The sequence below is a fragment of the Typopeltis vanoorti genome, chromosome 19, assembly GCF_054136105.1.
Source record: "Typopeltis vanoorti isolate ZY-2024b chromosome 19, IOZ_Tvanoo_1.0, whole genome shotgun sequence".
Classification (NCBI taxonomy): domain Eukaryota; kingdom Metazoa; phylum Arthropoda; class Arachnida; order Uropygi; family Thelyphonidae; genus Typopeltis; species Typopeltis vanoorti.
The window spans coordinates 1,086,003-1,103,894 of NC_143567.1; the positions used below are offsets into that span (position 1 = coordinate 1,086,003).

General features: G+C 36.7%; 1 protein-coding gene across 2 annotated transcripts in view; it reads right to left on the minus strand.

The window, feature by feature from the left end:
• ec (ubiquitin specific peptidase echinus) overlaps nucleotides 1-17,892 on the minus strand; it is a 126,720-nt gene that overhangs the window by 5,932 nt on the left and 102,896 nt on the right. For both annotated transcript variants that reach the window (XM_090409683.1, XM_090409681.1), the window contains one exon: nucleotides 119-1,705. In XM_090409683.1, coding sequence (XP_090265809.1) covers nucleotides 119-1,705 — 1,587 coding nt within the window. The remainder of the gene's footprint in view (nucleotides 1-118; nucleotides 1,706-17,892) is intronic.

A 17,892-nucleotide genomic window follows, 5' to 3' on the forward strand; every position in this document is an offset into this window, starting at 1 on the left:
TGTTTTAGTGCAGTGTATTAATCCATTAAATTGAGGGCCTACTATACATCATACAGTAAAAAGTATTTTTCCTAGAGCATATAATATCCTCTTCATATTAAATATTAATTGAACTTACCTGACTTATTTTCTTCTCTCTGATACTGTTCTAATACATGAGGGCTTTGGTGGTTTTTCTTTTGAAGAATTTGCAGTTGCTTTGACTGCAGTTCCTGTAACCATGTAGTTCCTGCTTTAATATTTGGAATTACATTAACAGAAGAGATGGGATGCTCCTCAGCAATTTTCTTTTCAGATGAAACGTTCAATATCTGCTGTCGCTTTGCTTGAATCTCTGCCAGAAACCCATTTGAAGCAGGAGGCAAGTCATCAGATCCACAGGAATGAAAGTTTACTACAGGTGGTGTTAGTGGCGGCAATTCAACGTCTTTGTTTTTATTCATGGTCTCACAACTATAGGAAGGTAACAACTCTGGGCACTGTGGTAGAACAAGAGGTGGTTCATGAGGCTTTAAAGGCAAATGAACATGCTTGGATGCATCTGTGATATCCCTTGCAAGTTGAGGGGAAAGTTGAGATTTAACCTTGGGTGTAGGAGACGTGGAGGTTTGAACATGGGGAGGATTGACTTTCATCAACAGAGGTCGATGATAGGAATCTCTACTAACAAATGCACGATGAGGTTGGTGAAATCCTCTGCTTACTTGGGGTAATTTTGCTTGTAATGGCTGTTCATCCTTTGTTTTTAATTTCCTTGCAGGAATAGTAGGAGAAATTGGTATCTGATGGAGAACTGTGTCATCAAAGGAACGATCTAGATGATCAGAGAGGTCTTGTCCTTCTCTGAGATCTGGTAAACTTCTGTTCTTTCTTTTCATAAAACTTCCCATGAGTTTCCTCTTAATCTTATGCTGTTTTCTGTTTGTCTGATTGACATATGCTGGTTCTGTTCCATCATGAAGAAGCAAGTTGCTATAGGTTGCAAAATCTCCACATTTTAAGGTTGAAGGACCAGAGTAAGTGCGACAAAGGGCAGTTTGCTTTAGTGGTTCCCATTCACTTGAATAATCACTCAACTCAGACTCCACCTTTTCATGTTTTTTAAGAGTAGTCTTTGCACAATTTACATTTGTAGGTTGCACTTTCTTGTGATGTTTCTCTAATGGAATCTCTGGTATTTGACTCCTAACAGAATGATTTTCAGTTCTGGCATGAGCTTTTGTTGCACATATTTTCTGAATATCAGAATTATTTCCAGCACAAGATTTGCTACTTTGACGTTGTCTATCTAAGAAGTCCTTGTAAATCTGATTATCATCTTTGATCCTCATTGATCCTGTACCTGAAGTAACTTTACGACGGCTTCCCTTCTTTGGAAGTGTTCCATAAATAGCAATACTTTTGTCTGAATTTTCAAAGCCTTCCGAAGCTGCTTGATGAGTACTATCTTTACTTCCTTGTCGAGTATGTGTCCCATCCTTACTGCCCTGTCGACTGTGACGACCATGAGTGCTATCTCGACTGGATTGACGACTGTGATGACCTTCCAAAGCACCCTTCTGTCTTCTTTTTTCTTCTACCTCTGCATCCTTTAGTCTACGATATAAACAGGAAGACCTCATAACACATGTGCTATGCTTCATTTTTGCGGATACTAAAGATCTGGAATTACTATATGGTGCATCCATAGCTGCTCGTGCTCGAGCTGCAAATAGAAATCAAATTCTTTTAGAGAAGTAAATATTTAGATATCAAATTAATATTGAATGACTGAAAAAATAAAATTAAGTATACTCCAAGACTGCTTCCTATCCAACAAAATTTGAAAACAGACTTGAAATCACACATTATGCTTAAGAAACTTCTATCTTTAGAAAAAAAAAAAACACTGGAAATTCCTTTCAAAAAAATTATTTAATCAAGTCTAAGTTTCTTACAGATGCTGTATTAATGCAGAACATGTACTTTTTTATTATTAATAATAATAATAATACTCTCTTAATGCAACCACTGTTAATGCTTTGGCATTTGCTGATTAAACCTACGTGTAGGATCATATTGCTCATATTGCATGGCACTGTTTTTAGTGTGAAGTTAGAAAAATAAATAAATGAAAGAGGAGATTTTATTCAAGTCCAAATAAACAGGATGGTGGTTCCAAACTTGGTAATGACAGTCATCTATTACCTATAAAGTAGAATTCAAACCCACAGCCTACAGACTGAAAAACAAAATAACCATCTTGAGCAATCAGGTGGAAAGGCAGCAAAGATATAAAAATTCAAAAGGGAGGAAAAAATAATAAAATAAGGCTGCATTCTAGCTTATAGTACTGCTGAATACCTATGTGAACCAAATAAAAATGAAAGAAAACACCCTGTTTAAAAAAAGAAAACAAAAAGTAGTATTAAAACTACAAGTAATAACTTTTACATCCTTACCCAAATGCTGATAATTGATGCATTTTAAATTCCATCATGAAATATATGAATGAAGGTAAACATGAACAGATGAATAATGTGCTGAATGTGTCTACTTCAGGCCTATAATTCATTTTGATATAAAACTATAAAATTCATATTCAGAATACGCATTTCCAACTAAGAAAAATATATTAGGACAACATTGCAGAAAGGATAAACATATATGCACCATTAAAAAAAATTATATATTTTGAGATGTAAAATATCAGAAAGCCCTAAAACACACCCATATGACTAATGTAAGATATGATCCCAAACAATGGATTTTAATAAAGTCATGAACACTATGAGAAGAGATGAAAAGGGGTGACACTAAGTTGACAAATGAATGGAAACCTACCCACAATTTATTAAAATCAAATCTCAATGAACTGGATATGCTATAGAAGAAGTAAAAAAAGAAGCACAAAACAAAGAATCTGAGGCACTTTGTTCCAACAGATTTTTGGGATTAAATAAATGTCAATCAGCACAGTCTGAAGTCATGCTTCATCAAAATTTAAGACAGACAGAACATTTAAAATGTAACAAACTAACAGGTAAGTTAATTTATAAAATATGTCAAGACAAATCTAACAACTATAATAAGATTTTTCACAAAAATAGTCTAAATATGATTATTATTATATATATATTTTTTTTTTTTATGATGATCCTGACTTCTGAATACTGATTTGGAATTAAACTATTTTTTGGTTAAGTTGCTACAACAAAAAAAAAAAAGTTCCTACATCTGAATTATCTAAAAAGAAATATGATTTCTTATTGTGCAGTGCAGTTTCCCGCCTTCCAGATTTCTGCTTAAACATAGAAGCATGCAGGTATTCAAATCCAAATCTGATGGAATAGAGTGGTTAATAGGGGCAATGCATTTTACTTTACTAGAAAAGAACAAAAGATATAGTTGATCTCTCCAAACCAAGTATTTATAATGCAATAATTGACAGTATTGGTGGAGAATTTCTCTATTAAAAATGAAGAAATGTGGTGATACTTGTTGGCATGTAGGGTAATGTCCAAACAAAACACTGCCTCTCTGAAAAATCTTGTTACATCAAACATGCTGACAATAATGGGTGAAGTTATAGAAAGACTGAGTTTCATAGGAAGTTTCACATTCGGTGGAACTACTCTTATGACTATAATATATGTATAAGACTAATATATGCATGCCTCAGCTAAGCTCAGTGAGGAACCTCGTATTATTTAAATACTAGAAAAGATGTAATATAGATCCCATTGGAAACACAGTCACAGACTCTTCAACAAGTGCTATTATACTTGTTGAAGAGTTTGTGACTATGTTATAGACATTAGTGAAACTTAGTTGACAAAAGAAGATATTCTCAGAGGGGAATGTAAGGATATTGTATTTTAGGGGAGGATAGAGAGAAAATGAGTGTGGAGAGGTATTGCTAAAGACAGAAGAGGAATTAGTAAAATTAGAAGTTTGGTAAGAAGGTAGAGTTGGTGTATTTAAAGCTAATGGATATGAAATAAAAGCTAACAGAACAAAATATATAGTTGATGGCTTGAGGCAAGAAGTATCAAAAGAAATGTGAATGACATGCATTGGCAAATCAGATCAGTGAGCACAGAATGAAGAATGGTTCAACTATGATGACATACGAAAAGAGGAAAGGGCTTAGGAGGAAAATGAAATTTATACAGCTAATGAGAGAGAATTACCTAAAACAACATGTGAAATGAAACTCAGGAGACAGCGTGGAGCAGTACCATGACATAGGAAACTGCAAGAGAGATATATATCTGCAATGCACAGGACACAGTCAAGGGGTATTTAAGATAAACAGCATTAGATTACATACCCAGAGTCAGAAGATAAATCAGGTAGGTATTAAATGGATGAACAGCATCATTAAATAAAGACCTGCAAAAAAAAAAAATATTGTGGATGGTACATAATGAAAATGGTGATTAGTAAGCTCATCAGCAGTACAAAGCATTGGAAGAAGAGTGACCAGCATGGTGAGGAAGGAGCAGGCAAACATTAAGAAAAAAAAATTATTTTAGAAAGATAACTTTAATGAATACTGTTCATATGAAGGTGACAGAAGCAGCAGATATAGTTGAAATATTGAGTAATCACTTCGCAAATATGTATCATTCATGTGTAGATGATGCACTTACTAATGTGACAAGGTTCAATATAAGAATAGGAATAGGTGAGGTGGAGGTGTTTAGGATATTAAGAAATCTCAATGTGAATATATGGGATTGAATAAGATATCAGCCCTGTTTTAAAAGTGCAAGATTAATAGAAGTGCCCTTAACTAGGCTGTTTCAGTTTCAGTTCTGGCAAAGTCTCAAAGAATTTTCAAATTCTATAAAAAAAAAATAAAATAAAATAAAAATAAAAAAAAAAAAAGAGTAATGTTGAAAATAAGAGAACTCATTGCACACTTTCTTGCAGAACATCACATATTAGATTAAGTAAAGCTTGGAGACTACTTACCAGAGTAAAATGTGTGAAAATTTGGATGACAATACCTTCTTTCTAAAAGTACTGTCAGCAAAAAAAAAAGACAGTGAAACATGTCTTTTCTTTTTCTTTTTTTTTTTTTTTTTTTTTTAAAGTAACCATTTAGTAACCCATTCCATGAGCCTAATTCATTTTTATATTTATGCAGTTGGTAAGTGACAGATATATCACTTGTAAAATATGAAGATGACACCTATAATACATTCATATTGGGTTTTTTTTTCCCTACTTTATTAATTTCATATGTTTTTTTTATTTATTTATTTTTACATGGTCCAGAAACCCTGCTCTACAGACCAAGCATAGACAATTTTCAAGTCACTTCAGGCCTCAAGTAAGGTGGTGGTGTTGCACCATGCATTGAAATTCATCTCCCACTTAAAGACATTCAGAAACATTCATGCCCATAGCAAGATTCAAATCCACTGCCTGTTGGTTGGAGAACAGATATGCTCACCACCTGGCCAACTAGGTCAGTGAAAAATAAAAAATCAACAATAAAACAATGAAAAGAAAGGCATGGGAATGCAAAACAAATAAATAGTTTTAAATACTTTGGTTTAATGATCGCATCTAATTTAAATTATACTGCAACAGTTAAACATGAAATCTCAATGGGACAGACAATGATGACTAAATTCTAAAAAACAAAAAAATGAAAAGTAATAAATGACTGAATGGCTGGTGATTCAGTCATTATTCTCATCACCTTTTATGGAGCTGGGACATGAACAATTTACGAAAGCTATTTAAACACATGCGTTACTCCAGTGTTTACTAATGGATGCAAGACTTCAGCAATAACTTTCAGAAAAATGGTAAGATAGGTTGCATGAGCCTTGGAGAGAAAAATGCTCCAAATAATGGAAAAGTAGGATGGAATTAGAAATGGTGCATTATAACAAATTATGGAAAACAAATCCCAATCTAAGTTTGTAGAACAAATATTATTTTAAATTCACTCTTACAAACATTAAAAGCCCAAAATTTCAAAGAACATGATGTCAGTAGACAAAGGAAATGGTGGGAAATGACAGAAAACAGAATAATGAACATTGGAGAAATCATAGAAAATACTAGGAAACTGCATGAAATCAATCTTACACTGATGATAGAATATTAAGAATCGGCAGGCACCAAACAAGAACACAAAACAACACATGAAAAAGTACAAATGAAAACATAACTGGAGACATAAGAAAGAAAAGTGCAAAATTATAAAAATGAAAATGCAGAATTAATGTTTAAATGTTATATTAGCTTAATTTAATGTCATTTACCTAGCATCTTCATAATGTACAGATTGTACCATTAAAATCAAAAAGTTAGTCAAAAAATAAATAAATCTTTCCTGATTTAGAATTTTTATTTTTTTATCTTATGAATAAAGATGGAATTGAGTCTGGAACAGGCCACTTGGCCTATAAGCCTGGAAAGGAAGAAGAAGAATCTTTCAAATATAAAATGAGCTGGTACTCACACAAACTTTGTAACTTGTAATTAAACTTCAGATTAAAGAAATATTCTATATTTTAGCATACAGTTCTAAGAGCATAATTATGTGTGTCAGCTGTTCATCACTGATTCGCTTTCCAATTAGAAAGATGAGTTTTTCATACCAACTATTCTCCATTGTAACTTTAAGTTACCAGTTATAAAGATAATTGGCTCCCAAGTTTTTGGGTTAATGTTGGATTTTAAATGGTACAGACCATTACTGTATATTCATTATTGCAGAATGAATATACAGTATGAAAATTAGCAGAATTGTACGCTGAGTTTTTAAGAACAAAGAACCCCCTAAAAGTTGGAATACTGGAAAAATCATCAAACTTGACATAAAAAAGTATAGGCCTAAAACTCTTCTCCGAGTCATTTATAAGCTTTATTTTTACAAAAATTATAGATGACAGAATAAACAATATATAAATTCCCATCAACCAAAAGAACAGGCAAGTTTTAGAACACATTTCTCAACTTTAGATCATTTATAAGCCTTAAATCAAGTAATGAAAAAAATGAAATGTAATATTCCAATTTCTTTGATTTTTGTATATCACATTTTGTATATTTTCTCATAGCATATTCAAGGATACAGCCCTTGAATATGCTATGAGAAAACAGGACTGAATGTTGATGGAAAATACTTAAGTAATCTACAATTCTCTGATAATATAACACATATCATGATTCTCTGATGGCAACATCACCAAAAGGTTTAGAACAAATGATTATTAAATGAAATGAAGTTTGGAGATAGACCTGCAAATAAATATGGACAAATCAAAAATAATATGTAGTGAAAATACTCCAAGAGACTAAACTTTCAGGTAGAATAACAACAGGATGGCAAGTTTTTAACTATTATATTATACAGATATATTTAAAGGCAATTTACCAAACTGTTAAAAAAAAAAATACAACCAGTGTGTACTCCTAACAATGACCTATGTAGTGAAACCTGGAAGCTAACTGAAAACAAAACATGTTAAGAGCCAATTTGGGAATAACACAGATAACAAAAGTAATAGGGTGCTTAAGGGTCAAAGCTGTATAACTGAGAGGAGACCTCCACATAGCCTTCAAAGGAATGTGGAGAACCAACCAGGGCTTCTGACCTAATGTCCAATCCTCACCTTCTCATGGTGCACCTTGTTGGGTATCTACCTCAATACTGAATGAACAAGAATGGACTGGCAGTTTGGGATTTAGCTGACCAAATTTTATTCTTATTACTGGTTATAATGGATAATTTGGGTGGTGGCGCTAGTGTCCTTGGTAAATGTGGCGGTCGAGTTAAGCTAGTCTAGAAAACGTGTTTTTAAAGTTAAATATAGTGTGGCTTTTTGTCACAAATTGTGCTAAAATTGTGCATCGGTTAGAAACAAGTGTCCTTCAGTGGTATTATTGTTTAGAACTGTGTTGTATATATTGTGTTTTCACTGCCGTTTGTTTCATTATATCAACGTGTAAAGATGGCGTCCAACAAGAAACGTACGTCAGCGGCGCACAGGACTTCTACTACTACACGAAAGGCTGGCTCAGCGTTAGATTTTTCGCAATGGATGCGTTGCGGAAACTGCTACATGTATGCACCGAAAAATGTGAAGGATCTGTGGTCGGTCTGGCAAAACGAAAAGAAAGAAAATGTTGACGTATGTGAGAAGTGTCGGGATAGGCTGGAGCGTTTAGGAATGGAAGCTGACATTGGGACCGTAGCGGAAGAACTTCGGCGGGAGTTTATGAAAATGAAAAATGACCTTCATCTTCTTCATTAGGAAGTGGAAGTGATCGGTAAGGAGATACTGGAAGTTAAAGCTGAGTTTAATGTGTTAAACAGAGAAATTAGGACTATAGAGATTACTTTAGCTGAAGTAACTAGAACAGGATTACATATGGGTGAGTCTTTGGTGAATGATTCAGTAATAAATAGTATGGGAGTGATTGGGAGTCAACATAATAAAACCACAAGTGGCCAAGAAGAAATGAGATGTAGTGAGAGTGGGGGGGGGTAAGTAATAGAGAGTTGAGTAATGAAGCTGGGAGAGTCATGCTGAATAGTGTAGAGAATGAGTCCATGAGTGTGAACTTGAATGAAGTTAATAGTGGTAAAATATATGGTGATTCTATGATTAAGGGTATGGAGAGTGGTATGCATGAGGAGTGCTTGGCTGATGGTACAATAGAAAGAGTGGCTTTAGCAATAAAGAGAGGGCATGAAACAGACAAGATGATAGTTATGGTGGGTACGAATGACCTGAGAGGTAGTATAAATCGGGTAGGAAAAGATTTAAGAACATTATTAGATATTGTGAAGAGGAAAAGTGTCAATGGGAGAATAGTGTGTGTGCTGCCTCGTTTTGACAATTACGAGTTAAGTAGACGAGCAATGATAATGAATGATATGATTGCAAGAATGTGCAGAAAAAGAGGTCTGGAGTTTGTTGATGTTTGGAGTGTGTTTGAAGGAAAAAGGCAGTTGTATGCTAGAGATGGACTACATCTTAACATGGAAGGACATAAGAGATTGAAGAAGTTATTGTTTTCTGAACAGGTTGAAGTTATTGGGCAGGGAAACTAATATTGAAAAGGTTGAGTGTAAGAGAGAGAAACTTTAGCACTGATTGTGTATTTATTGATCCTTATAGGCAGAATAAATTGCAGAAGAGAGGGGGAAAAAAATCGGCATAGGACTACGGTAGTTAGTGACTTATATATCAGTTCTAAAGCGGGTACAAGATCTAGAGGGAATCTGCAATTTTTGTATACCAATGCTAGAAGCATTAGAAATAAGAGAGAAGAATTTTTGGCATTAGTCAGTGAAATCTCACCAAAAGTTGTAGGCATTAGTGAAACTTGGCTGTCAGCAGAAGATGTGGTCACTGGAATTGAATGTGATGGGTACAGTATTTTCAGGGAGGATAGAGAAGATAGAACAGGAGGAGGAGTACTGTTGATGATAGCTGATGTGTTGCAGCCAAAGAAAGTAGTATATCATGATGATAGACATGTGAATGAGAGTTCATTTGAGGCAGTGTGGTGCGAAATAGTGACCAACGCAACCAAATATACAGTTGGATGCTGCTATAGGCCAGGGAGTACAGGGGGAGATATTGAATTCATGCATCAGCAACTTAGTGCAATGAGTGAAGGCTTAGTGATTATTATGGGGGATTTTAATTATGGTGATATCAATTGGAAGGAGGAAATATCACGTAGCAAAAAGGAAATGAAGTTCATACATCTGCTACGAGATAATTACTTGAAACAGCACGTAACTGAAGGGACACGTGGTGTGAGAGTGTTGGACCTGGTTATTGGTTCAGAGGTTATATGCATAAGTAAGGTGACCTCGTTACCTCCAGTTGGTGAAAGCGATCATGTGGTATTGACTTGGGAGGTTGCAAAATCTGTGGATTTTTCTATTAAGAAGGGGTATGTACGAAACTACAGGTTAGGCAATTATAACAAGCTTCGGAGTGAGCTTGCAGCCATCCCATGGCAGAACATATTGCAAGGGAAAGATGTTAGCAGTGCTTGGGATAAAATCAGCGGGTATCTGAGGAAAGCAATATCAGATTGTGTCCCCATGGTCAGGAGGTCAAACAAGGCAGGCATTAGATGGATGAGCAGTAGTATCAAGCTTGAACTACAAAAAAAGAAAATGTTATGGAGAATTTACAAGGAGAAGGGCGATCAGGACACCCATGAGCAGTACAAGGCTCAAGCTAGGAAGGTTACCAGCATAGTAAGAAAAGCTAAATCAGATTATGAGAAGACCTTAGCCAAAGAGATCAAGGGTAATCCCAAAGAGTTCTTCCGCTATGTGGCAAGTAAGAGGAAGAATGACTTCGGAAGGATAACCTTAGTGGGTGCTGATGGTATTGAGGTGACAAAATCAGATGTAATAGTCGAGTTACTGAGTGATCACTTTTCAAAAGTCTATCACCCAAGTGAGGATATCTCTATACCTGTAGCAATACCTAATGTGAGAATTGAAGCTAAAGAATCAGAGGTATTAAATATATTGCGAAACTTAAATGCAAACACTGCGGTAGGCTTAGATGGAATATCAGCTCAGGTGTTGCGTGAATGTGCAAATGAATTGTCAACCCCTCTTACCTGGATATTTAATTTAAATTTGAACTCTGGTATGGTCCCTAGGGAGTGGAAGTTAGGCAAAGTGGTTCCTTTGCATAAGGGTGGCTCTAAAACTGCAGTATTGAATTACAGACCAATCACCATCTGAGGAGTAGTGGTAAAAGTATTGGAAAAGTTGGTTAAAGACAAAATTCAAGAATGGGTGGATCAGGATATGATACTCTATAGAGGCCAACATGGTTTTGTTAAAGGTAGATCCTGCCTTAGCAATCTATTAACTATCCATAATAGAATAACATCAGAGTTGGACAAAGGAACTGGCTACACAGTGGTACTTCTGGATTTTGCTAAGGCTTTTGACAGGATACCCCATAGAACACTGTTACGCAGATTGGAGCAGATGGGAATGGATATTAAATTGGTGATATGGATAGGAGAATGGCTCAGGGAGAGATACCATAAGGTGGTGTATGGAGGAGCCGAGTCCAGAATGAGGCAGGTGACCAGTGGTGTGGCTCTGTGCTTGGGCCAATGTTGTTTAATTTGTACATAAATGATATAGGAAATGGCTTAAAGGGAGATATTCAGTTGTTTGCTGATGATGCAAAGTTGTGTAGTGCAATAAAAAATCAAGCTGATGTTGAAAGTTTGCAGGAGGATTTAAATAAGCTGGTAAAATGGGCAAAAGAAAATGGATGTCAGTTCAATGTGGAAAAGTGTAAAGTCTTGCATTTTGGGATTAAAAGATTACCAGCTGTGTACTACATAGATGGAAAGGTACTCCAAGAGATTGATGAGGCTAGGGACTTAGGGGTATTGGTAGATAAGGAGATGAAGTTCAGAGGACACATTGCTAAGGTGTCCAAGATTGCACATAGGATTACTTGGTTGTTGAGGAACACACTGACATCCAGAGATAAAGAGGTTATTATTCCCCTTTATAAAGCATTGATACTTCGACATTTGGATTACTGTGCTCGGGTCTGGTCACCTGGATTCCTTGGAGATGAGGAGGCTGTGGAGAGGGTTCAGAGAAGAGTGACCAAGTTGGTGAGTGATATAAAAAATGCTCCCTACATTGATAGATTGAGAGCTTGTGGATTGCAGAGATTGGTTGATAGGCGAAGAAGAGGGGATATGATAGAAACATTCAAATTACTAAAAGGTTTTTATAGGATTGATGCAGGGGAAATGTTTCAGCTGTGTGATAGTGATGGAAGAACAAGAGGTCATCTCTGGAAATTAAAGAAGAGTGTGGTTAACAAAGGTGTCAGAACAAGGTTTTTTGCCTGGAGGGTGGTGAATGAGTGGAATTCATTGCCTGACTTTGTTGTGAGCTCTTCATCTGTAAATGAATTCAAGAAGAGATATGACAGATATTGTTTTGCTAGTTTGGGTCTCCCGCGATGAGTCTACTGACTCCATGGAGATACCCGTAATAATAATAATAATAATATTAGCTTAAACCAACATGACAAAATTTCATTCCGGCTGGGGCATTGCCCAGTTAAACAAGGCCCCTTTGTTTTCACCAGGGAACCAGGGCGAACAGTGAAAAGTCAGCTACTGGAACAAACCTTAAAACACACTCCAACTCAATATCACCAGAGTTGAAGATCGGTACTATCAACATAAGCCTGAATGGCAAAGAAATGGAGCTAGCTGAGGAATTAGATAAGTACCAGATCAATATAATAAGGGTGACTGAAACAAAAAAGACAAAAACTGGTGAGACCTTTCTGAGCAATAAATACAAAATGTTATATTCAGGCAATGACAATCAAGGAAAAGAAGGAGTAGCCATAGTATTCAACACTAATTATGAGGCTAATCTTCTTGAATGGCAAGCAGTCTCAAGTAGAGTGATATGGGCAAATATCAGAATGGGGAACTGGACATCATGTTGCAAGTTAATGGAATGTATACAGCACTCAGAAAGGATTAACATAGGTTTAATACTTCCTATATTTCGTCCTAGTCACTGGAACACCATCGAGGATTACAAAAACAACTAATGTATCATGAACACAAATATTATACAATACTAAGCCCAACCACGTAGGTGACACTAAAGTCCTATCTAGGTGGAGTGCCCTCTAAGGGTGGTTGTAGGTGGCCTGGAATGTAAGGTGGGACCTCTGGTGATGGGTGTTTCCCAAATCTTCGGAAGCTTAATGCAACCGTATTTATTGAGATTTGGTTGATTTCTGAGAGCTGCTGCTTCTAAGAATAGTCTCTCTTTCTTGAATTTGCTGTGGTGGAGCATGGTTGTTTTTTTCCAAGAGACCCTGTGGATGATGTCCAAGACATGGTCAGCCAAGCCTGACTGACCATAGTTGTGTTTACAGATGTAAGACGTGTTCCTCCAGGTGGGTGGATGCTGATCTGCCTGTCTGTCCAAAGTATGCCAGCTTACAGGAACAGGGTACTTTGTAAACTCCAGGCAGAGAGAGAGAGGAGGGAGCTGATCTTTAGTAGAACGGATAAGGGTAGCAAGTTTGCGGTGGGGCTTATGTGCTGTTTGTAGGTTGTACTTTTTTAGAATCTTGGCTATTTTTTCAGATGTGCCACGGATGTAGGGTATGGTGATGGCATTTTTAAACTCTTGTTGACAAGAAGGATGGGGGAGGAACTGATTATTTTTTTGATACTGTGATCGCTGTAGCCATTGGAGAGGAAAGTGCTGTGTATGTGGTTAAGCTCAGTAGTGAGGGCAGTTCCACTGGAACAAAGATTGTGGGCTCTCTTGGTAAGAGTTTTAATAATGCCATATTGTTGAGAGGGGTGGTGGTGGGAGAGTTTGTGAATGTATTTATCTGCCTGTGTGTGTGGGTTTTCTGCATACAGTGAAGGCAAGTGTACCATTAGGCAGGCATGTAACTAAGGTGTCTAGGAAGGGTAAACAATTGTTCTTTTCCTTTTCCATAGTAAACTGGATTCTTGGATGTATGCTGTTCAGATGACTGAGGAAGGAGTCTAACGTGTCTGGGCCATGAGGCCAAATAGAGAACACATCATCTACATATCTTAGCCAGATAGAAGGTTTGAGTGGGGCTGAGTCTATGGCTCGTTTTTCAAAATCTTCTATATAAAAATTGACGAAATCTTCCATATTGGCAAGAGGGGGAAACCCATGGCAGTTCCCCCTATCTGCTTATAGATTTTGTTCTTCCAAGAAAAATACCCAGAGTTAATGGCAAAGGAAAACAGATCTAAGATGTCAGACGGAAAAACGTTTTCTAAGAGTGATAAGGTGTCAGTTAAGAGAATATTGGTAAACAAAGAGGAGATATCAAAGCTTACCAATATATCTGCGTTATTCAAGGTTAAATTTTCTATGAGGGCTTTAAAGTGGGTAGAGTTTTTATATAGGATGTGGACGTATATAGAAGATTTCGAAAAACGAACCACAGACTCAGACAAACTCAAAACTTCTATCTGGCTAAGATATGTAGATGATGTGTTCTCTATTTGGCCTCATGGCCCAGACACGTTAGACTTCTTCCTCAGTCATCTCAACAACCTACATCCAAGAATCCAGTTTACTATGGAAAAGGAAAAGAACAATTGTTTACCCTTCCTAGTTTAGTTACACACCTGCCTAATGGTACACTTGCCTTCACTGTATACAGAAAACCCACACACACAGGCAGATACATTCACAAACTCTCCCACCACCACCCCTCTCAACAATATGGCATTATTAAAACTCTTACCAAGAGAGCCCACAATCTTTGTTCCAGTGGAACTGCCCTCACTACTGAGCTTAACCACATACACAGCACTTTCCTCTCCAATGGCTACAGCGATCACAGTATCAAAAAAATAATCAGTTCCTCCCCCATCCTTCTTGTCAACAAGAGTTTAAAAATGCTATCACCATACCCTACATCCGTGGAACATCCGAAAAAATAGCCAAGATTCTAAAAAAGTACAACCTACAAACAGCATATAAGCCCCACTGCAAACTTGCTACCCTTATCCGTTCTACTAAAGATCAGCTCCCTCCTCTCTCTCTCTCTGCCTGGAGTTTACAAAGTACCCTGTTCCTGTAAGCTGGCATACTTTGGACAGACAGGCAAATCAGCATCCATCCACCTGGAGGAACACGTCATACATCTGTAAAAAAACTATGGTCAGTCAGGCTTGGCTGACCATGTCTTGGACACCACCCACAGGGTCTCTTTGAAAAAAAACCACCATGCTCCACCACAGCAAATTCAAGAAAGAGACTATTCTTAGAAGCAGCAGCTCTCAGAAATCAACCAAATCTCAATAAATACGGTTGCATTAAGCTTCCGAAGATTTGGGAAACACTCATCACCAGAGGTCCCACCTTACATTCCAGGCCACCTACAACCACCCTTAGAGGGCACTCCACCTAGATAGGACTTTAGTGTCACCTACGTGGTTGGGCTTAGTATTGTATAATATTTGTGTTCATGATACATTAGTTGTTTTTGTAATCCCTGATGATGTCCGAGTGACTAGGACGAAATATAGGAAGCATTAAACCTATATTAATCCTTTCTGAGTGCTATATACATTCCATTAAGCCTCCAACATGATGTCCTCTACACACGGGAACTGGACAATGAGACTTATTTGTGCCTATGGTCCCACAGAAGGCTCTACTAAGGTAGAAGTGGAAGAATTTTTTGAGGTTTTAGAGAAAGCTACTGACACAATGAAAAAGGAAAAGTTGGTCCTTGTTGGGGAGCTAAATGAGCAGAGTAGGAAGTGACTGTGAGACATACAAAAATATTTTGGGAAAATTTGGAGAAAAGAGCAAAGCTAATAATAATGGCAAATACCTGTTGGATTTCTGCTCAGGACATGGACTGGTTATGTTCCAACATAAAATTATGCACAAATTCACATGGAGAGAAGAGGCAAGGAATAAGAAGTCTCATTGACTATGTTATTGTTGATAGTGATGTTTTCTCCCTAGTGCAGGACACCAGAGTGTACTTAGGATTTGAAATTGGAAGTGATCACTATTTAGTCTTGCGCAGGATAAAATTGAGTTTCATATTGAAAAGAATAACATGTAAGAAAGCTTTAAAGTTGAGCAGCTCGCACATGTGAGCTGTAGACTAAAATACACAAAGATTATTGAAGAAAAAATAAGAGTTTGAGAACATGAACCAAACCTTGAAGAAAACCCTGACTGATTAAGCCAGAGAGGCATGTGGTGAGGTTGTCTGCAAGGATAGAAAAATCAGAACTCCATGGTGGATACAGGAAGTTAAAGGGATAGTGAAAGAAAAGAAGAAAGCATATCAAAAGTTCTGGCAAATAAGTCGGCTTGTGTTCTTAGAGAATACAGACAAAAGTAAGAAAGCTAAACACTGTGTAAAACTAGCTAAACAAAAGTCATGGGAGGACTTTGGCAAGAACATAAAAAATAAATATCAAGAAGGTGGCAAAATATTCTGGAGGTTGTTGAAGAAGAAATGGAGGAAAGAGTACTGTAAAAGGAATTAGAGATGATAAAGGTGACATGAAAATGGGAGAAAAAGATATCCTTGAAGTATGGAGTAATTACTTCGAAAAATTGCTAAATGAAACAAGCAGTGATAGCACAGTGGTAAAAAACACTCAACAGGCATGCAGTCAGGAATACATATCTGTAATTGAAGTAGAAAAATCCATCAAAGGCTTGAAATGTGGAAAGGCAGCAGGAGTCGATGATATTAGACCAGAAATGCTTAAGTATGGTGGTATAAAAGTCTTACAGTGGCTGAACTGCATACTTCAGAAGGCATGGACAGAAAGACTAATTCCCGATGATTGGATAGAGCTCTCATGGTACCCATATATAAAAAGGGAAATAAAACCATGTGAGAATTACAGAGAGATTTCCCTACCGAGTGTTCCTGGTAAGATTTATACTAGTATATTTGAGAAATGGTTGAGAAGAATTGTGGAAGAAAAGCTTGGTGAAGAACAAGCTGGATTCAGGCGAAATACAGGCTGTCAGGATCAGATCTTCACTTTACGACAAATAGTCGAGAAATCATGGGAATATAACAAAGATCTGGATTTAAGTTTTGTCGATTTGGAAAAGGCATATGACAAGGTGCCAAGAGAGAAGCTATTCAATACGCTGCAGTTATATGGTGTTGATGGGGCATTATATCAAGCAATACTTAGTCTTTATTTGAGTTGTAAGTCAGCAGTTAGAATTGAAGGAAGTACAGGAAGATGGTTTAATGTTCAATCTGGTGTGAGACAAGGATGTGCATTATCCCATCTTTTATTCATTATCTATATGGATGATATTATGAAGGAAACTGGTATTATACCTGATATAAAAATTGGAAATGTTAATGCCAGCTCTTTGTTTTATGCAGACAATGTTATACTTCTAAATAAATCTGCTACAAGTCTGCAAGATTCCCTCACTAAATTGAATAACTGTTGTAATAGATATGGTATGAAAGTCAGCAATAAAAAGACAAAGGCAATGAAAATAGGCAGAATCGTTGAAACTGTCAACTGCATTGTGAACGGAGAACTTGTGGAACAAATAAAACATTTCAGCTACTTGGGCACGATTTTTAGTGAAGATGGTAAATTAAATATGGAAATAGACAACAGAATCAACAAAGCTGGTATGGTAGGAAGTCAACTAAATAAATTCATATGGAATAAGATAGAAATTGGTCGGAACAGTAAATTAGCTGTATAAGACAGTATTCAAACCAGTTTTAACTTATGGATCTCAGAGCTGAGTCAGAAGTACTTGAACAAAGACTAGAGACCACAGATATGAGAGTCCTGAGAAAGATTATAGGCGTAAACAGATGGCATCAATGGCAATATCATACTAAAAACAAGGATATTAGGAAAGAACTTGACATTGTCAGCATCCAGGAATGCATTAGCAGAACTAATCTCAGGTGGTATGATCACTTAAACAGAATGGGCAAGGAAAGATTAACAAAACAAGTGGTCTCCGTCAGGTTGGCAGGAAAACGACCCAGAGGAAGACCAAGATATAGATGGATTGATACGGTACAAAGTGCCTTAGATGATAGAAATATAAGATCTGATAATGTTGGAGTCTTGACAAGTAACAGACTGATTTGGAGGAAAATTGTAGATAGGAAGTTAGTAATGATGTAAATTTTTCATGTAGTACTATCATCATATCCTGTACACCCCTTGAGGGCACATGGCAGAAATTTGATGATGATGATGACAAAAGTAATAGACATTGATAATAAAAGGTAATATATGGTGCTAGGCAGCACATGAGATGAGAATGTCTGACAACAGATGGACAAGGAGAACAACTGA